General features: G+C 27.5%; 1 protein-coding gene across 4 annotated transcripts in view; it reads right to left on the bottom strand.

Annotated features, from left to right (window-relative positions):
* Positions 1 to 23,488, bottom strand: part of LOC127276638 (gamma-aminobutyric acid type B receptor subunit 2) — a 225,943-nt gene that overhangs the window by 14,527 nt on the left and 187,928 nt on the right. For 3 of the 4 annotated variants that reach the window (XM_051297219.1, XM_051297236.1, XM_051297244.1), the window contains 5 exons: positions 20,955 to 21,116; positions 18,554 to 18,657; positions 17,356 to 17,649; positions 13,840 to 14,084; positions 753 to 953 (listed from right to left, as the gene is read on the bottom strand). In XM_051297219.1, the coding sequence (XP_051153176.1) occupies positions 753 to 953; positions 13,840 to 14,084; positions 17,356 to 17,649; positions 18,554 to 18,657; positions 20,955 to 21,116 (1,006 nt within the window). The remainder of the gene's footprint in view (positions 1 to 752; positions 954 to 13,839; positions 14,085 to 17,355; positions 17,650 to 18,553; positions 18,658 to 20,954; positions 21,117 to 23,488) is intronic. The other variant, XM_051297227.1, reaches the window with a different exon arrangement.

Raw genomic sequence — 23,488 nt, 5'->3', positions numbered from 1 at the left:
TTTTTCTTTCAATTTCTTCAATTTTTGTATTTTCTTAAATTTTTCTATAAAATTTTTAATAATAATCTTAATAAAACCCTTGTAGCTGGTCATCCTAAGACAAACCAGATGTGACAAACCTTTCAAATCGAAAAATAATTTTTTGTGCAGCAGAAAAATAATGTTTCCTTCTTTTCCAGAAAATTATTAACACTTAAAAAATATAAAGAATAGAAATAATTTCACATTTTATGGGGAAAAGCATTTCTCCAAATATTATAGGAAGTACTTCCTACTTATATTGAAAAAAATCCATCATTTTCGGAAATTTTTCCAAATATTCTAGATGAATTTCCGTTTTTCTGTGGAATTAGTATTTTTCCTCCTTTTTTCGGATATATTTCCTATTCGGAAAACTGTATTTTCCACCTACTTTCGGAAAAATATCCTACTATTTTATTGGAAAAAATTCCGAAATTTTTTACAGTGTAGGATGCTTGGTTACGCTGACTAGATTTAAAGTTACTATGGTTAATAGTCATTAATGTGAAGCAAATTTTTTTCAGTGTACAAATTAGTTGTGTAAAAAGAATAATAATTATTGTATTTATCGATTATATACACTGAAATACAGTTTATTTAATTGAAATAAAAATTGTTTTGTTCAAGTAAATATTTATTTGACAATAGTCAATTATTTGAATGAAATAAATTTTTTTTCAGTGTACCTATATATATAGAATAAAAATGTAAAATGGGAAAATTCTTATTACCAGTAAAGGATGCAGTTGAAGCTTTTCTGCTTGATGGTCGACTGCCAAAGAGACTGATTAGGCGTTGAAAGACCCCTAGACGAGTTGGTCCCTCTGTTTCTCTGCGTTGGTGAAGCTTGTAAATGTCGACCAAGCTTCTCCTGGGACCACCATCCGGGAGATCCGGTTGACTGCTAAACGCTACGGTACCTCGTCGCATGCCTACATTCACGGGGAGTAATTTTCGTGATCGTGTAGTGCCGTTAAAAGACACGATTTCAAAAGAGCAAAATTTGTGCATATAAAGAAGCTAAACTATATAATTATAGAATATCTTATTATCGTGTCAATTATTATAATTTAAATTAGTTTATAAAATTTTATTTTATAATTTGCTAATTTTAAATATAATATGTTTCAATTCTAAGTTATATATTACTTTTATGATTAAAGAAATTGTTTTATTAATTATTTTGTTTTTATATAAAAAAAAAAAAAGAAATACATTTCAATATCATATAACTCGCTTGGTGCGACATTATATTCTAAAATTTTATATGTTTCATATTATCTCTTCCTTTCAGGTACATTCGTAAATTAGTTTTCTGTTTTCTATTCGAATTAGCAAATTTTGAAATGATACATTATCATCTAAAATATATATTATAAATTACAACACCTTTATAAATGGAAATTTTGTCTAGTTACAAAAAAAGTCAACGATAATAATAACAACCTGACAGCGATTTGAACTACTATCGATTAAAACAACTGAGAAGCAATTTTAAAAAATTGGAAAAAACTGTTTTTAAAAAGAACATTTTAAAGGAGGCGGCCGCTAAATTGTATTACAATATTCTATACGTATAATAAGTCATTAAAGTTACGACTTAGACAGTTTCGTATTTAGAACAGGATTAGGAGAAATAGAATTATTCGGTGAGACATTTAGATCTAAAGTTGAAACAATATACGTGTATAAACGTAGTTAACGGTTTATATCGGAATATATTGAGATGAAAAGGAAATTTAATTTCATGACTTTAACAGGCATTATATTGGAGAGATTGATTTATGTAAGGTGAGAGAAGGTTCGTCAGAATTATTGGTCTTAATAAAATTAAAATCTACTGTATACGAGAAATGGGTCTGACGTCAGGGGGTATTTAACATATATATTGATATTGACAGTTAATACATGCGTTTTGTGGACAACTTTGTCACCTTACAAAGACTAGAATATTTAAAATATAATTAAAATTGACACAGCACATATACCGTCAACCGGAGCTATTGTACGAAAATCGTAATTTTTTTTTTTTCTAACGAAAATTCAAATATTTATTTTACAAAATTTTAAGTGATTCGAATTTTTAAATGCTAGAATTTCAAATTGGGACAAATTACCTAAGATTCGTTGAATTGAAAATTCTGGTATTTTAAAATTCAGATCACATAAAATTCTGTTGAATAAGAATTCTGTTCAATTAATATTCGATTAAATTGGAATTTTTCAAATAAAAAGTTGGATAAAAAGAAATTCTGTCAAATAAAAATTCGGGACCTATAAATATTATGTTATGTTAAATTCGTCAAATACTAATTCAAAAAATGAAAATTCGTCTAAAAAATAATTATACCTATCTAATAAAATTCTTTAATTAAAATTAAAATTCTAATTATTATTTAATTGATTATTATGGGAAATTCAAATAAATAGATGTTACTTTTTGAGTTTATATTTTGTACCTCATGTAAAATTACAAATTGTTTTATTTTCAATTTTCTGACACAAAAATGAGGCATTTATTAAAAAATCAAGACAAAATTGTTTGTAAAGCAGCAAATAAAGCTTTTATGTAAATTTAAAATCGTTTTATTTTTGTATAATTTAAAAAAAATAATTAATCATTATATATATATATATATTGGTGTAATTTTGACTTCAAGAAATGATTGATTCTTCTCATTGAAAATATTATTAAATGTTGAAATATAAAAATTATAACATGAATACTTAAATGTTTTTTCCTGACTTTTTGAAAGATTGCATGCACTGTTGAATATAAGAAGCTTGATATTTCGTTGATCTGTTTATATATGCTTGACAAAATTCAGAGCATTTTATCAAGCAATATATACGTGCAAGATCTTTATAGAAAAAAAAGGTACAAGTAAAATATCTTTACTCTTTTATGTATACATAAAATTTCATATGACACAGAAGAAGTATTTTCTTTTAAACATGTAATATGTTTGAACTATATAAATTTTGGCGTCATTTACATAACGCTATTGACTTATTTATAAGCTTTTTGTATTTTGAATTTTTTTCATAATTAAGTATTATACAGGGTGTCCCATTTTAATCTATCAGGCGAAATAACTTTTAATCAGTTGATTTTACAAAAAAATGTTTTGGACAAAAGTTATTGTGCTCACAAGGGGACATCCAGTGGTAAACTTGAATTTGTCCTAAATGACCTAATTTAGGTCATTTCAAGGTCAACTCATTTTTTTTTGAATGGAACCACCTACTTTTTATGCCGGAAATCGATAAAGCAGGAAATTCCACGTCGAAATCGTTGATGCACTTTTTTTCGATATATTGACCTATTTAGGACAAATAGGTCATTTAATTATTATTGCATTTGGGGAAATAACTTTAAACTAATTAATTTTACAAAGACATGTTTCAGTTTAAAGTTGTTGTGCTTAAAGGGGAATATTCAGTGATGACCATAAATTTGTCCTAAATGACCTGAATTAGGTCATTTCAATTTCAACTCATTTTTTTTAATGGAACCATTTACTTTTCATGTTACAAATCGGAAGAGCAGGAAATTCCACGTTGAAATCGTCTAAGTACTTTTTTCTACGGGTCGACCTATAAGGTTAAATAGGTCATAATCAATTTCACCTACAAGGCCTTGGTTGGGTCTAGTGTTTTTGACATAAAAATTCTTGCCCTGACGATTCCTTCCATAAAAACTTGATCTTTTTTCATGGAAAATTATTTGACATAGACTAGATCTAAACAAGGCCTTGAAGGTGAAATTAATTATGACCAATTTGACCTGAATAGGTTGACCTGTCGAAAAAAGTACTTGGATGATTTCAACGTGGAATTTCCTGCTCTTCCGATTTGTAACATGAAAAGTAGATGGTTCCATTAAAAAAAATTAGTTGAAATTGAAATGACCTAATTCAGGTCATTTAGGACAAATTTAAGGTCATCACTGAATATTCCCCTTTAAGCACAACAACTTTTGCCTGAAACATGTTTTTGTAAAATTAATTAGTTTCAAGTTATTTCCCCAAATACAATAATTATTAAATGACCTATTTGTCCTAAATAGGTCGATCTATCGAAAAAAAGTGCATCAACGATTTCGACGTGGAATTTCCTGCTTTATCGATTTCCGGCATAAAAAGTAGGTGGTTCCATTTAAAAAAAATTAGTTGACACCCTGTATAATTCTATTTAAAATTAAATTAAGAAGCTAAAGGGAAAAATATAAAAGAGTTTTGATAATAATATGGGATTTTCTACATTATTTATTAGTATTATTTTTCGATTACTGATCCTTTTATCGCGTTGTTATTGGTTTTTATATTTCCATTCATTTGGAAGAAGGCGAAAAGTTGAATGATGATAAGAATAATACTAAAAATAGTAAAATTTTTAGGTTAGAATACTTGCGAATTGATAAGTTCAAGTAGTGCCAACCACGTAATACAAAACTACAGATAATGGCGCTAAATTTAAAAATTATTGAAACTAAATGACTATTAAATGAAAACTTATATTAAAATGAAGAAATTTGCAGAATTAAATAAGAAAATTAAGTTGAACATAACTTCCTTCTAAATTTAAATCGTTGGATCTGTTTTTAATTTTGTTGAGTTGGCTTTATAGTTATTTAAATTAGATTGTTGATTGCCTTTTAGTAGAATACTTATATATGATAATAATTTTGTTTTAAGAAAACTATATTTATGTTTCAAATAAATATAATTATAAAATTAATAATCACTCATATTAAAATATTTGATATCATTAGACGAAATTTCCATTTTTTACTGTTATTATACATATATGAATTGAAATTTAAATTAGTTGCAGATTGTGACATCTTCATTTCTCTTAATTAGCCCGTAAAGTAGACTGACTCAAGATATATACATTATCATTTTCTCTAATCTTCTTCTATATCTCCAAGCTTAAAATGAGAAATTAATTTTAGAGAGCTTTATAATTAATATTGTGAAATTATTTTACGATTATTATCAAAAGAATGTTTTATTAAATTATCTTTCAAATTAAAATTATTAATTTAATGAAAAAAAGAGTTATCATTAAAAATTTATTATATAATTTATGAAAGTTCCTGAACAAAGAATCATTAATAAAATTAAGGAATTTCTCACAATTTCTTTATAAAGCGAATATATCTATCCATTATACAATAAATTATTTGTATTTTAATTTTTTAAATTTTTACGTTTAAGTTTTTTTTTTACTTGTGCATTGTTTTTTTTAAACTACTGCCGTCTTGACGGAATAATTTTTTTTTTTAAATCAAGTGTTTAACTTATTTACAATGTAAGTCATAGCATAATTCTCACTATATTAAAGCTGGCAAACGTGCATTGTCAAGTTTTTTTAAAAAAATATTTCAAAATAATTTTTTAAACAGAAAATAAATGCTCTATTATTTGGAATTTATTGTAAAATTTTTTATAAATCAACAACAATTTTGCTTATTATTTATATAACAATAAAATTATTAAAAGCTTTTTATAGTAAACTCATTAAAAATTTATATGTTTTTCGAATTAATATGTATAAATATATTACTTTAATTTTCATTTATTTTCTGACATTAACCCCTTGACAGTCCAGGGCCCATATGTGGCCAGAAAAAGTCGTGCCACCTTTGTGCAAGTGGCCATATATGGCCATCGCAAAAAAATAATACTAAATTTAATTTGATTCGCCTGAAATTTGTTACTCGGGGGTTTTTGGGGACGCTGAATCCAAATTTGAAGTCAGATTTCAAAAAAACAAAATGGCGGACCCAAAATGGCGACCATGAAAACTTAAAATTTATCAGATTTACATGAAACTCGTTGCTCAGGGGTTTTTGGGGTCTCTGATTACGAATCTGAGGTCGGTTTTTCAAAATTCAAAATGGCGGATCCAATATGGCAACCCAATATGGCGGATAATTTAAAAATTAATGCGTTTTGACCACAACTTGTTACTCGGGGGTTTTCGTAGTCGCTGAATTCGAATTTGAGGTCAGTTTTTCAAAATTCAAAATGGCGGATCCAATATGGCGGACAAATTTTTAAAAAATCAATCCGATTTGTCTGAAATTTGTTACTCGGGGGTTTTTGGGATCGCTGAATTCGAATTTGAGGTCGGTTTTTTGAAATTCAAAATAGCGGATCCAATATGGCGGACAAATTTTAAAAAAAATTTTTAAAAATTTGTCCGCCATATTGGATCCGCCATTTTGAATTTAGAAAAACTGACCTCAAATTCGAATTCAGCGACCACAAAAACCCCTGAGTAACAAATTTCAGGCAAATCGGTTTGATTTTTTTAAAATTTGTCCGCCATATTGGATCCGCCATTTTGAATTTTGAAAAACTGACCTCAAAATTGAATTTAGCGACCCCAAAAACCCCCGAGTAACAAATTTCAGGCAAATTGGATTGATTTTTTAAAAATTTGTCCGCCATATTGGATCCGCCATTTTGAATTTTGAAAAACTAACCTCAAATTCGAATTCAGCGACCACAAAAACCTTAAATATGATGAAGTCATATTTTTTTGGAAACTTTTTTTTCGGACCGTTTTAGGCCCACCAGCGATTTTTAACTGGACTGCGAAGGGGTTAATGGTATATATATATATATTGAAAATCTTAATAGCGTGAAATGTATTTCATAATATGAAAATAAATGTAATTTTTTCAGACCAAGAGAGTCTGTTTTTTTTTGTTTTTATTATATTTATAAGAAATGGTTTGAAATTTATAATTGACAAATTCACTATAAATTTAAAGATTTTGTTCGAAATTTATATTTAATATAATTATATATGTTCATTTAGCTACAAATTTCTAAAATTCTCCAAATCAGTGAACTATAGAAATATCCTGGTGTAATTATGTATGTTATCTATGTGAAATATTCAATCTCTATATCATATTATAAAGATTTATATACTTTTAATTCCTTAAAAATTTAATAATTATGACTTTTTTAATTTATCATAAAAAATTATTAAGTTTACAAATTTTAAAAACTCATACATTTATTTAAGAATAATTTATTCTAATTTATTTATTTATAATTTATATTATTTGTTTTGAAAATACTTTTTTTTTAAGGAAATATTATTAAGAAAAATTTATTTAATTAGTCAAAATTCTCCTTCGGAAATTGATTATCGTTTTCTAAATCCATACAAAATTAATTTTTTAAAGGAATTAATAGTAGAATTTTTTGCATGCACATTTTCGAACATTGAATAAAATGTTCGATGCACTTTATAATTAATGTTTTGTATATATTTTTGTGTTGTAAAATAAAGGAGAAAATGTATATTAAAACTGTTAAATAAATAATCTCCAATGGATAATAATTAACAATAAAAAGAATAATAATAATAATTTTTTTCATTAATTATTAAAAATTCAAGATTTTTTTTTTCATTTTTTGTTTATTATACATATTTATCCTTGTAATTGTACATATTTTTTTCTTATTCATACTCTAAATATGTAACAATCAAAAAAAAATTTGAAATTGACATTTCGGAAAGGACCATAAGTATTAATAATTTATTTTTTATTTCTTATATTTGATCGGATTCATTTCAAATCATACAGACAGTCCAATAAAATTCACAATAAAATATGTCTTATTTCTACTTGCAAAATAAAAAAAACAAGTATCCATAAAAATAAAAAAAAAATTTAATGAAAATTTAAAAAAATATATGTCTCTTTATTTTTCAAATGCGTAGAAAAATATATTTTACTATGAAGTTAATTCTCAATATACCATCGGACTGCCTGTACGATATGAGATGGATCCGATCATTTACTTTTATTATCTTCTAAAAGAGAGAGAATTATAATTAATTGAAAGTAATAAAATAAAAATCAATAAAAATTTTTCCGAGCAATCAACTTATCAGTGTGACTTATATATATATATATATGTGAGATCTGATCTAATAGAGAAATTAATGAAATTGCAGGCATGTGCGTGCAATATACGAAATTATGTCACCTTTTTGTGATACCTAAATGATGGGAAAACGACGAATAAGTGAAAATAGCATTAATCAACCATTATCCACTTTTTAATTGTTTAATAAAAAAAAAAAAAAAGAAAAGAAAGAAAAAAAGAAAAACGCCGTGCAGACGTGAAATTAAAGAATTCTCACTCGCGCGATATCAGACATGATTAATGTTAAGAATCTAGATGAATTTTTTAAATTGCTTACTTTTGTCAAAGTTTTATGAAATATTGTTTTTATCACTTTATAAATATAATTTTCAATATTATTAGGATTTACTAAAACGAAATTAAAATTAACAAAATACACAAGTTTTCAAAAAAAAAATCCGTTTCGAGAAAAATAATTCTCTCTACAGAAAAAATGATTTTTTGTCGTGACAACGTCTTATTCTGCGGAGAGGGTACAAAAATTATCTGCTATTCGCTTATTAAAAGTTTAATCGCGATTTCATTTTTTCCTAAATGTTGCCAATAAAATTTTAAGATAGATTTCTAAATTACCGACCGATAAAATATATAGGGTCAGCCGGGGTAAATCCGAACGCTTTTCGTAAGTTTCGACAATAACATAAGTTTTTTCTTTTAAAAGACAATACTTCCGGTATTCTTGTGCATGAAGTTGTTACTTTATACTTCAATAGAACAATTTTATGGGGTAGCAAAAATTTTTGATAAATTACAATCGCAGGAAACTTAGCGTTCGTATTTACCTCGATACTTTGCAACTTTCCTAAAATATGGGGGTAAATACGAACGCCACTGTATTTCAGAAAAATCTTAGGGAAAATAAATTTAAAGTATTGCAATTGTTAAAATTATATAAAAACTCAAAAAAAATACGATAATAAACCTATTATGTAATAATGCATCATATATAAATACAAAAATCAAACAGGTTAAAAATTAAAATGCATTACACAATTAAAACCTTCAATAACTTTATCAAATCATAACGGATTTTTGCAAAACTTGCTACAGAAAGTATTTTGGAGTGATTGAATGTAAATACAAAAATAAAAGTCAAATTTTTTAAATTCAAAATGTCGGATTCAATATGGCGGACTTTCCTAAAACTTATTTTTAAAAATGATCAAATTTGCTAACTCCAAGTTCGTAATCCGCGACCCTGAAACCCCCCGAGTAACAATTTTCGAGCGAATCCAATGAATTTTTTAATTCTCGTCCGCCATATTGGATCCGCCATTTTGAATTTTGAAAAACTGACTTCAAATTGGTAATCAGCGACCCCAAAAACCCTAGAATACCAAATTTTATTAAGATCCTGAAAAACTTTTTTCAACAAACCATTTGGCAAAAAAAGTGGAACACTCCTTCGAGAAAACAGAGATTAAGTTTCTGTTTATTAATTACTAACGAGGATAGGGTCATTTGGGGAAAATGTAAGCAAGGGGTAAATGTAAACAGCAGATATTGCAGCTTAATTTACAGATTTAAAATTAAGTTCGACCCCAATATTTTAACCTCAGCTCACCTGCAACAGGTTCTGAGTATTGACATTTTTTTTTTCGACAATTGTCAAAGCCATACTCCAATTTGTCGCTTAATGCATGAAAGATTGAAAATCAAAGTTTTACTGTTTCAGTATTTTGCCTCGCATTTGAATAAAAATGAACTAAAAATTCAAACTAAAATTTCTAATTATTCCTTATGAATCCCTTAACAAAAGCTGACTTTGATTTTTTAATTTCGTCAATTCAGTTAATAGATAATTAAGTGTTTACATTTACCCCGAGAATTCGAAAACTCGGGGTAAATGTAAACAGAATTTCTGCTGCATTTAAAAAAAATAATTGAATAAATTTGCTTCTATTTCACAATTACATTATTTTGTCCCTGTAAAATTACATAAAAAACGAAATTGGATCTTCTTTTATATCTCCTTCGTGTTAGTCAGTTGCAGGTATAGACCTACATAGTATTGCATAGTGCATTTACGTGTTTAAAATATAGGAAAGCGATTCTTCACGATTGGTGAATAAAACTCAGGTACGTAGGAATCCTAGAATAAGAGTGAGTGATTGATTGGATGATTGATTGATAGATTGATTGATGGATTGATTGATGGATTGATTGGTTGATTGATTGGACGATTGATTTATGGATTGGTTGATTGAGTAATTGGTGGATTGGATTGATCGGTGGATTGATTGGTTGATTAGATAATTGATTTATAGATTGGTTGATTGAGTGGTTTATTGGTGGATTGCTTGATTGATTGACTGATTGATTGATTGGTGGATTGATTGGATGATTGGTTGATTGAGTGATTGATTGGTGGATAGATTGGTTGCTTGGATGATTGATTTATAGATTGGTTGAATGAGTGATTGATTGGTGGATTGATTGGATGATTGATTTATGGATTGGTTGATTGATTGATTGATTGATCAATGATTGATTGGATCCGCCATTTTGAAAATTTTAAATTTGTCTTCAAATTCGTATTCAGTGACCTCAAAAACCCCCGAGTAGCGAGATTCAAGCAAATGTGATCAATTTTTAACAATATTTTTATGTTTGTCCGCCATTTTTGATCCGCCATTTTGAAATTTAAAAATTCGATTTTAGAATCTTATTCAGCAACCTAAAAAACTTATTTTCACCAAGTTGAATGAAAATCTATTAAAATTTATTGAAGTTATTCAAGTTTTTACATTACTAGTTTTGTTATGGTAATGATTGCTTATTTTATATGTTGCATATCAATCAATTGGTTCAATTATTTTACATCTACCAAGAATTTTTTTTCAGTTTTTACATCCCTTTACACAGTAGTATACTTGGGATAACTTTTTTCTTAAACCTCTTTAAACTACAGGGGTGTTTACATTTACCCCGAATTTTGGGAAAATTTCAAAATCTCGGGGTAAATGTAAACAGTCAGTTTTAAGCGATTCAAGTTGATCAATATTTTTTTGTACCTCATAAAATGTTTCTAGGGAAGTAAAGTAACAAGTTCATGCAGTAGAAAACCGGAAGTATTGCTTTTTAAAATAAAAAACTTACGTTATTGTCGAAACTAAGCAAATCCGTTTACATTTACCCCAAATGACCCTACATATAGAAAGAAAAACTTTTTTTTATGTACTTTTATAATGTTAAAATAATAGTGTAATCAAATAAAAACAATTTTTGATATAAGAAAAAATTATTGAAAATACCGTTCGGATTTACCCCGGTTTTCCAATTTTCCGGGGTAAATACGAACGGTCTGATATTATTAATAAAATTTTACAGAAGGCAAAAATGAAAAATAGTTTCTGTTCTAGTATTTATAACAAACAATTATAAATAATAAAATGAATTTTTAGCTTCTTTTTCTACAAATACGAGACAAAATACTGAAAGAGTGTCATCTTTGATTTTCAATCTTTTTTGCAATACTCGTTATCTTTGTTTCTGCTGTTGCTAATTAACAAACGAAAAATGGGATAATACTTAGAATCTCTTGAAGAGGATCTGAGATAAAAATTCTCATGTCTAACTTATTTTTTAAAATTTTAATTAAGCTAAAATAATTAGCGTTCGGATTTACCCCGGCTGACCCTATTGAACAAGTTTTTTCATAAGTTGGTGGCGCTGCGATACTTTTCCCTATCTGACATTGCCGCATAACCAAAAAAAAAATTAATTTTTTAATTTGCGTTATTTCTTTTATCACGAACTTATTTTACATCGTATATTCAAATAATAATAATAGTACTTGCATTAAATTGTGTTCCAGGTTTAAATTTAAGTTTAATGTGTACAAAATGAATTAATCGCATTTTAAATTTATTTATACAATTAATTATATTTATAAAAAGACGTTGCCACGCTCAAAATTTTACATTCGGTATGATATAAATAATTTGTTTTGTTTCAAAAACTTTTCACAATGGGAAATTGACGATTGGCCAAATATTGAACATACTTTTATCGACAATATCGGTTCACATGACTGATTATGAGAATCCAATACTAAGTTTTCATGTGTACTGAAATAAGACTTTGTTTGAGATATAGAACAAAGTGACGCTCTGCGTCAAAAGAGACCTTAGGTATAATAGTAAAAGTGAATTTTTGCATAGTGAGTGTTCAAAGTGGAAGCAGAAATAAATAATAATTCAATTAGTCGAGTAGAGAATTGGAGTTCAACGATTTCTAATTTTTGCACATAAGAAAGCAACACCAAAATATTTTGTATATAAAAAATTCAGAATCTATTTTTTCTACCTAAAGGTCCCTTTTGTCAAGGAGCATCGCATTTATGTTAAATGAATTAGAAAACACTTTGTGCTGCTAATACCTATTAAAGCTTAATTGTTCATTTACAGCAAAGACTTCTGGAGATAGAAAATCAAAAAATAATCTTTTAAATGTAATTTGGGATTAAGCTTATCTAACATTGTTTGGTAGCTTATTCTACATTCTCGTACTTCTCACAATAAAAGACTTTTGCATCTTACAAGTTCGATAAGAGGGTACTATTAGGATAACTTTTTTTTCTCGGAGTCTGGTATTTGCTTTTCTGAATTTAAAGAAATCGAGAAGAGTCTTGCTGTTACCCACTTGGAAGGATTCCCCGGAAAGTGCCCCCTGGAGGTTCTATCAGAATTCCGCCGGAACTTCCAACGTAATTCCGTCGGAGTTCCAAAGAATTTCCGATGGGATTCCGACGGAATTAGGACTCTAAAAATTTTGAAAAAAATTAATCAGAATTCCGTCGGAATCCCATCGGAAATTCTTTGGAACTTCGATGGAATTCCGACGGAATTACGTTGGAAGTTCCGGCGGAATTCTGATAGAACCTTCAGGGGGCACTTTCCGGAGAATCTTTCCAAGTAGGTAATAATTGAATATAATAAATTACCAATAAAAAATTGCCTTCTAGTCGCAACATTTAATAGTTTCGATTTGACTCTAAACTGGGTTATATACTTAGTCTTAAGTAAGTCATACACAAAACGAATGCAGGCATTCAATGCTCTCTCCAGCTTATTATTCAACTCATCAGTAATATCATCATAAATAGGGCAGCAGTAATTATAAAAGGGAAGAATGAGAGATTTAACTAATAATAAGCGAGTTGAAGAGGAAAGGGAGTCTTTGTTTCTATTCAAGTTTTGCAAAACCATAATAATGTTTTACGCTAAATATTTGTAGATATGTTCTTGCCATGATAATGTTCGTTCAATTATTAAACAAAGGTCCTCAACTGTTTCACTGTATGATATAGGAGTAGAATCTATCTTAAGAGGAGGGTAGTGTTTGGATGATGTTACACCTTACGATAAAAATTGTTTCAAAAATTTCTTAGACAATTTTCTGGTTAGTGAAATTTTCAAATTTCTTAGGGGCCAAGATAAATGAAACCGCGTAACAAGCCACATAACTATCTGTAAACCTCATAAAATTCGAGAATATTAAATCTTCATTGAATTCGACTAAGCTGCGCCAATCGTATTTTTCCCACTGAGCTTTTGGAACAAATTAATTACCAGTGAATTAGTCAGTAACGTCTAATGTATTTTAAAAACAAAATTTTTTGATTGATTTCTAAAAGTATATTTTGTTCTTATTTGTATTTTTTTTGTATATAAATGAAATAGAAATATTAATTTTTTAACTTTAAAAAAGTTTTTAGGGCAATTGGCCATTTATTGATTATTTCTCACGTTTGCACGACATTGAGAGTTACATATGTATATTATATATATATATAGCAGAAGCATCATACAAAATTGATTAAAGAGAATATATTGAAAGGGAATATTGGTCTTACCAGAAGGATCGGCAGATGGCCAGCTAGCTCTTGGAATCACTGGTGGTAGGACGCTAAGTAATAGAAGAGGTAGGCCACCACTTATGCTTGGATTCCTTTGTGGAATTGAGGCATTGGAGGAACCTTGCGAAGGATCAACATTCTCCTGGCCTAATTGTTTCTCCAATCTGGCTAATTCTAGTTCCAGCTGAGCCATCTCTCTACGATATACTCGATTTTGCACTTCTACTCGATACTGCAACTCCCTAAAGTCAAATACAAATGTACATATAAGTATATATATATATATATATATATATATATATATATATATATATATATATATATATATATATATATAGAAGCAAACAAATTAGAATAGATGTAAGATAGCTCATTTCAACTATAATGTGATTCAATTTGTAATTTATTTTGTTAACCAACAATAATTTCGTGATAATATTTATAATTTTAACCTTCTTTATTTATAAAGACCTAAATCTTCTTTTATACATTTACTTGTTCTGAAAATCGGAACATTGAACTCGATCAAGTATTGATCTTTATTTTTAAAACCAAGCCAAAAGCCTACTTCAAACATTGAATATGGTAATGATAACTAAGTAGGATTGTACATGTAACATGCCTGCAATATTTAAATGCTAATCATTTCTTCGGCTGTTGGAGGTTAAATCTAGGACGCACACACGTCAGCTATTGGAGTTTGTAATAAAATTTTTATTTTCAAAACAAAATAACATTTTAGATTTTACATATCTTAAATGACTTCAATTAATGAAAAAAAATCATAAGACATCTTCTATTATATTAAGTTAACAAATTTCCAAAAGCGACACCGACATCGTCCTTGGAAAATTTATTTTCACTTATTTTCAAATAAATGAAAATACTTTGCCATATGCTTTTAGAAAATCTTACATACACTGAGAGAAATGGATAGTAAGAATTTGATAGTAAAAAGAAAGATTGTACAAGGTACCATCATTGTGTTACTGACAAGAATCTACTATCAACATTTTACTATCCAAGATGTTACCCAAAGACGTAAAATATGTTAGCTTTTGGATTGTAGTCACTACTATCAAATATTGTAAAAATTAAATGTGAGCGCATGCGCTGATTGTGGTGTATACTTCGCCTATTCAATTGCGGTCCTTGTGTTTTCACGCACGTGTTTATATATAGTGAAAAAAGTTGTGAATAAAAAAATGGACGAGTTTGTTAAAAATTTATTAATGTCGTGGAATATGGAATCTTTGATTCCATCTTTTGGAGGTAGGTTTATTATTTTGATTGAATTAGCGAAGACTGAAGTGTGAACGTGTTTATAACCTCAAAACAATTTTGCGTTGTTTAGACGGTGAAATTGATGAAGAATCGTTTTACTTACTGGACAATGATACAATATCACTCATTATACCAAAACCAGAACCTCGCTTAAAATTTTTTAAAAAATTTCAAGATTACAAAAATCAAGTAAGTTTTTTTTTCGTTTGTATAAATGTACATGTGTTTATTGAAATTTTTTTTTGGAAAAAAAACTTTTTCATATTTTTTCTTACTTTTTTTAAACTTAAAAATTAGTAAAATAATACAAATTCAATTGACTCTGTGAAAAAAATATACCGTTTGATAAATATATTTATGTTTAAGCAAGTCCTTTTTATAGACGGAGTGAAAAAATAGACATACTCTTTTTTATGTAAAAAGTTTAAAGTTTAAATTCTTATCGAAATGTATTATTAAAATAAAATGAAATTATTTAAGTTTACAAAAAAAGCGAGGTTAGGTTCGTGTATATTTGCCACTCGAGAACGTAAAGAGATCGTATAAAATTTTTAACATCAAAGATTGTAAATTGTACAATCAAATTTCTATAATCATCTGATAGTAAATACTACAATCTATATCGCTGTCTGTATTAGCACTAAATATGGTTGCCCTTAACATCACTATGTTACCCAGTAGCATAAATTTCTATACTTTTTTTTGTAACATGTTTTTTCAATTTTACCCCAAAAAAGGGTTATTTTGCAATTTTATGCAATTTTTTACGAATTTTTGGATATATACCTTTAAAATTACTCTATTTTTAAAAAGTTACTTATAAACAATTTTTTACCAATTTTTTATGGTTTTTTTTTATTATTTATTGTTGTTTTTTTAAATTTTTAGTAAGAAACCTATAATATTCTGCCTAATTTTAAGTGTCATTGAAAATCTATTTTAACTTATTTTCATTACGTATTTTCATGACTCTAAGCGGTTACCAAAATTTGGTCCACTTTTAACGCATATTTAACATGGTTGTTCGGTCTTCTTATACTACTCCATGATTTACACTTATATTCAAAGAAATCAAAATCCTTTGTAATATGCTTTTAGGGGGTCAATTACGTAACTTTTTCCGGATACCACATTTCACATTCTGGATTCCACTTTCTAAATTCCGTATTTTGGATTCCACATTCCGGATTCCACATTTTACATTCCGGATTTTACATTCCGGATCCCACTTTTTACATTTAGTATTCCGGATTCTACATTTCGGATTCCATATTCCGATTTCCACATTCCGTATCCCGCTTTTCAAATTTCGGATTCCACTTTTAAAATTCTGTATTATGGATCTTATATTCCACATTCCGGATTCCTTTTTCTACATTCCGTATTCTGGATTCCACTTTCAAAATGTGAGATATGGAATCCAGCATTTTGAAAGTGGAATCCGAAATCTTAAATTCGGAATGTAAAAAATGTAATCCGAAATTTGGAATCCAGAATACAGAATGTGAAATGTGAAATCCGGAATTTTTAGAGTGGAATCCGGAAAAAGTTACGTAATTGACCCCCAGAAAATCTTAGATATTATCTATACCATAAAAAGGGTTATTTTGCAATTTTATGCAATTTTTTCGAATTTTTGAATAATGAACACTGTATTTCTCCTATAAAAAAAACTATTTGTTTGATATGAACAAGACAAGAGACGATATGAAGTAGGTCAGTTGACAAGGTTGGGTAGTCAAAATTATCTTTATAAGCAGGATCCCTTATGTTTACAAAATAATTCGGCAGCCATCCCATGGTAGCGATGCCAAGGATGTGTAGTTAAAAGCTATCACGAAACAGCAGCTAAATTATATTGTGAACATAAGGCATCTTACGATAATCTTAACTATCCAACCTTGTTTTCTCAGTAACTTTATATTGTCTCGTGTCTTCTTGTTCATATCAATATCTTCCTCCTATGAATTATCATAGGAGTTTAAAGTTACAAGTTACAAGTTTTGTTCATATAAAATTTTTTTTCATGTTGCCTTTTCGAAGATAAATGTATTTTTATTAATGATTTAAAATTTGTTTTAATGAATTGAAAATAACTTCAACAATTAATGAAGATGGGGCATTCAAATTCTTTTCGTTGCTAAATAGAAGAAATTAAATCGTCAGATTGGGATGAATTAAACTGGATTTTATAGAATTCTAAATAGAAACTAAAATTCTTTTAATTACCTTTTGTCATCGGTGACAAATCTTCTGGTGTTGCATTCAATTTTAAGACCCAAACTCTGAATAACTGGATCCGCTCTTTCTCCGGACAAGATATTTGTCAGTTGTGGTAGAAATAGTAAAGCTAGTGTGGCTGTTGTTGAAGCCAAGATTAAAGCAGTGATTGTGACGAAAGCTAGTGTCGCCTGATCGGATATCAAGTTCGCTAAAGCTACTACAATTCCAGAAGTAATTACTACTGAATAAACACTCATTCCAATATATTGCGAGTCGTTTAATGCCGGAATTTTCACGTGTCTAAAATCAAACGTTTATTTGACAATAAATGTTCAATTCCTCTATATAAAGAGGAACAATTTACAAAATTGGTCATTTTTAATTAAGAAACTTTGTGAAGCTTTTTTTAAATTTCTTTTTTTTTAGAGCTAACATTTTTTAAAACCTTTTTAAAGGTTTAAAATTTAATTTCATAAAAACTCTTTTTTTATCAAAATAAATTTTTAAACATATTCGTCATTTATATGAAATTATATTTTTGTCAAGAAAATTTAATTTAAAAATGACTATTATAAATTAATTAAAAATTACTTTAATGCATTCAAGTAATTATTGTCTTTATATAACAACTTTTACAAAAAAAGGAATTTTTGAAATCTCACCCTTTGACGTTATAAAAAAAAAGACTATGAATTTTATGAACTTTTATGTATAAAGCAGTATATTTTAAAAGCTTTCGTATTGCCTTTATCATCGCGAGCTTATATTTTGTATTACAAGTTTTTGCATTTCAAAACTCTTGAACAGAATATAAAGGTCAAAAGTTTTGTCACAAATAAATCAAATCAAAGTTTAAACGCTATGAAATTGCAACACATCTAAATTTAAATGTTTCTAACTTTTAGATATATAGATATATAATATAAAGCGTTCCACTTTTAAAACTTTTAAGGCCATCGAGCTTTTAAACGATTTAACTCTTTGATCCTTTATCTATCTATATATTATATATATACAAATTTTTTATCTTTTCAAAATTTTTAAATTTTATTTTATTTCAATTCAAAAATATTTCATAACTTTTTTTTTCATTTCAATGTTATTTTTTGATAAAAATTTCAAATCGTTATTGTTATTGTTCAAAATTGAATTTTTGTTAAAAGTGTTTTTCTGTAAGTGAAAAAAAAGTAGAAAATTTTTTTACCTCGTTTCCCATGCCATGTAGACACCGACAACCAGAAGTAGACCTTTATAAACGTAAAGAGCTCCCAGCCAACCATTGGTGTGTTGAGATCGACAAACCTCCACCTGAAAAGGGTTAATTTGCCGCTCCTCATTAAGAGTAATTACCATGACGTTATCTCAAAGTAAGTCACATAGTTCTCAGGTACAAGTGTCGACTGTACAAGTTTCTATTCGAGTTCAAACAAGAGTGAAAGGGATAAACTATATATAACTTCACAAAATCTGTAATTGTTTTCTTTTCTTTTCTCTTTACACATTCAATTATAATATATATAAATTATTTAACATACCTACGTAAATAATCTCTTTTGCTTTTTCTTTAATTATTCATTAATAAATTATATAATTATAACTCATTATTCTCATTAAACTTAAATATTTAATTGATCAAAATATTTTATTTTCCTTTAATAAAATAATGTATTAACATTAAATAACGCATTATTTATATTAAATAATTTAATTAATTAGAATTAATAAATTTATTGTATCAAATACTTTTTATTTGTATCAAAAAAATGAAATATTTGAGTGAAATAAATAAATTAATAGTTGCAAGTAACTCATTATTTTCGTTTCAAATAAACATTTAATTGATAAAAAAAAATTTTTTATTTGTCTTGATAAAATAGTGTATTAGTATTAAATAATTTAGTTGACTTAAATCAGTTAAATAAAGTTATTGTATCAAATACTTTTTATTTGTTTCAATAAAACGAAATATTTCAGTCAAATAAATGAATTAATTGTTTCAAGTAAATCATTATTATCGTTTCAAATAAATATTTAATTGATTGAAATATTTTTTTATTTGTCTTGATAAAATAGTGTATTAGGATTAAATAACGAATTATTTGTATTAAATAATTCAATTTATTTGGAATCAATTAGGGGAATAGTGTCAGGGTTGGACACAGTTTTGGTTTTTTGTTTATAAATATTTTGTTTAGATAAATTCAGTCAATTGTGGTATATGGGTGGAAGGATCTACAAAAGAGGAACACTTTTGCTGTTGAGCGTAAATTGATTGGTCCAAAATTAAAAAAGTTATAAACATTTAAAAAAAAATCTAGTCAGGGTTGGACACTTTTTGAAAATCGAAACGCATTATTGGTAAAAACGTAAAATAACATTTGTAATGTTTTTTATTCTTATTTTTTCATGTTTATCTTTACTTATTGTTTACAAATTGTAAAGCTTCATGGGTTTAAAAAAGGAATGAACTCAAATTACAAAAAATAACGCTTATTGTTCCAAATAACTCAATGAAATGATGAACAAAATTTATCAAATTTAAGTATTATTTTTCTAATATCTTTGGCACAATTTTGCACTGAAATATCAATAAAATAAAATTTATTTGTATATTTATTTATAAATTGTGTCAAATTCATAATTAATATGGGTGTCCAACCCTAACTGTATAAAGTGTCCAACCCTAACTAGAAGCATCATTTTCGAATTGTGCTAACCATAACCAGTCATGTGTCGCGATTCGATTTTTCACTTTTTTTCTTCTTAAATTATGTACCCCAAAATACATTCAATAAGCTTATCTTGCCGAATTCTTGCTTTTTTTTACACATTTTTTAGGTTTATTCACAAGTCAAACAAAACTTTTTTTGTCTCTTCGATTGCACCGAAGTCACAGGAGACGCTACTTTTGATTCTCCAAAAATGTAATGCCACAAAAAGTTAGGTTACACTACTAGAAGATTCGTCACGTATGCACACAGGTGGCGCTAGTGTTTTTATTTAAAAAAAGCCAAGTGTCCAACCCTGACACTACTCCCCTATATAAATTTATTGTGTCAAATACTTTTTTTTGTATCGAAAACGAAATATTTGAGTGAAATAAATGAATGAATAATTTAAAGTAACTCATTATTTGTATTAAATAAATTCATTTATTCAATTCAATTAATTATTTAATTGAGCCAAATACAATTTATTTGGTTTAAATAAATGCGATTCAGATAATTCAAGTTATTTGAATCAAATTCATATTTTTTTAATCCAAATAAAAAGTATTTGAACCAATTAAATATTTTTCAAATAATTTGAAGTATTTGAATCAAATAAATTCTTTTTTTCAGTGTAGGATTTAATGTTTCTGTCTTAAAAAAAAATATTTTTCTTTTGAAAAAACAAAAACGTAAAAACCACTTTAAAGAAGTAATAAAAAATAGAGTAACGTCAACCGGGGTCATTATTTATTTTATTTTTAAATATTTTAAAATAAACATTTTATTCATTAAAAACTGTCGATGGTTATAATAGCCCCTGGGGTGGGTATAATTACTCTGGTTGACGATAAATAGTCTTTTTTTTTTTTAAATAGAATAAAATAATTGACTAACTTGAGGTTGATAAACGACACCCCTTTCCTGGGGATTAATTTCAAGAGTGAGATTCCGTAAATGTCGTTGCATTGGATCCATCGTAACCCACAAAGTGACCACAAGACCATCAATTAAAAGCAATACACAAATTAGACTAATTAGTTGAGTATCCTGAAGTAGCTGTAACAAACAATTTTTTTTTTTTTTTGAATTTCAATAATAATTTATATTTATATTTACCATATTGTTGATAATTTTTGCATTTTATTACTAATAAATAAAGGACCACTAAATACAAAGTATCATTTTTATGAAACGTTTCATGAAAATTTAACACTATTTTTTAAAAATTCATCCCCTATATAACACCGTCCGACACGATTTTTCACACACGAAAAAATCAATGATTTTCAGAAACAAGGACCAAAAAAAAGATACCCGTGTCTGGCCGTTTTGCTAGATCAGGTCATTTTTTGCTTTTAGGGGTAAAAAAAACCCTTAAATGAAAGATGAAAGGAAATCTTGTACAAATTAATAATTTTTTATGAAACCTGGTATCTCGGAGTTTTCCGGGTCGCTGATTACGAATCTGATGTCAGATTTTCAAAATTCAAAATGGCGGATCCAATATGGCGGTCAAAATTTATAAAAATTCACCAATTCATTTGAAAGTTGTTATTTAGGGGTTTTTGGGGTCGCTGATTACGAATATGATGTCAGATTTTCAAAATTCAAAATGGCGGATTCTATATGGCTGTCGAAATTTATAAAAGTTCATCGAATTTACTTGAAACTTGTTACTTGAAGGTTTTTGGGGTCGCTCATAACGAATATGATGTCAGATTCTAAAAATTCAAAATGGCGGATCCAATATGGCGGTCGAAATTTATAAATATTAATTATTTTTTATAAAACTTGGTATCTAGGGGTTTTTAGGGTCGCTGAGTACAAATCTGAAGTCAGATTTTTAAAATTCGAAATAGATTTAATAATGTGGAAGATTAGAAAACAATATATAAAAAATAAAAATTTCCACATATGTTTTTTGTATATTGGACACTTTTTTAATGACAAAACAGGCTTTGTAGTAAGTAAGAATATTTTTATTAGATAACAGTAATAATCTCAAGTAAGATGAATTTAAAGATGTGAAGTGATTGTTTAAAATTGCTGTGCAATGTAAAAAAGTCTACAATTGTCATTTGTTTTATGTACTAACTATGCAACTGAAAACGAACATATGAACAACTGTCTAATCTTCCACAGTATTAGATCTATTTTGAATTTAAAAAATCTGACTTCAGATTCGTACTCAGCGACCCCAAAAACCCCTAGATACGAAGTTTTATAAAAAATAATTAATATTTATAAATTTCGACCGCCATATTGGATCCGCCATTTTGAATTTTAAAAATCTGACATCATATTCGTTATCAGCGTCCCCAAAAATCTTCAAGTAACAAGTTTCAAGTACATTCGATAAACTTTTATAAATTTCGACCGCCATATTGAATCCGCCATTTTGAATTTTGAAAATCTGACATCATATTCGTAATCAGCGACCCTAAAAACCCCTAAGTAACAAATTTCAAATGAATTGGTGAATTTTTATAAATTTCGACCGCCATATTGGATCCGCCATTTTGAATTTTGAAAATCTGACATCAGATTTGTTATCAGCGACCCGGAAAACCCCGAGATACAAGGTTTCATAAAAAATTATTAATTTGTACAAGATTTTCTATCACCTTTCATTTAAGGGTTGTTTTTACCCCTAAAAGCAAAAAATGACCTGATCTAGTAAAACGGCCAAATACGGGTATCTTTTTTTTGGTTCTAGTTTCTGAAAATCATTGATTTTTTCATGTGTGAAAAAAAAAGTTGAATTTTGTCGGACGGTGATAAGATATACAATTTTAAATTGAGGGTTGAATTGAGATTCAATTAACTTTTTTATTTTTTATTCACGGCGGAACAATGATTTTCAATTAAAAGAAATTTATAACCATTTCTTTGATTTGGACAACTTATTTTGAAAATTGAACTTCAGATTTTTAAACAATTACCCAAAAGACACCTAGATATCAAGTTATTTTAATAATTTTTAATTAAAATTATCTATTTTGTATAGAAAAATAATTGGAATATTTATTAGCTATAATAGTTATTTAAAATAATTTTCCAAAAAACTAAAATGAATCACTGTAAACAGTGATCCATTGATTCTCGCACTCATCACTATATTTTAATTAAATAAAAACAAAATATATATTTGTTCCAGAGCTAAGTAAATTATTTATTTGTTTCAAAATAAAAATTTACTCTTTGGCGCACGTTAATAAAATTTTATTTTGACCAAATAAAATTTTTATTTAAACCAAATTTATTTGAAACAAATAAATATTTATTTACCTCTGAGATAAATTTATTTTTTCTCTGGGGTGTATATAAATAGTAGTGCACATAGTCCGGCGCCAATTTATATATTTCAAAAAAAAAAAAAAAAAAAAAAAAAAAAAATTATATCCCCTGTGATAATTAAAGAGTTAAGA

This window comes from Leptopilina boulardi, unplaced genomic scaffold, assembly GCF_019393585.1.
Source record: "Leptopilina boulardi isolate dan_hultmark-lab unplaced genomic scaffold, ZJU_Lbou_2.1 LbouV2_103, whole genome shotgun sequence".
Classification (NCBI taxonomy): Eukaryota; Metazoa; Arthropoda; class Insecta; order Hymenoptera; family Figitidae; genus Leptopilina; species Leptopilina boulardi.
Note: the sequence above shows the minus strand (reverse complement) of the source record. Positions and strands in the feature narration are given on the sequence as shown.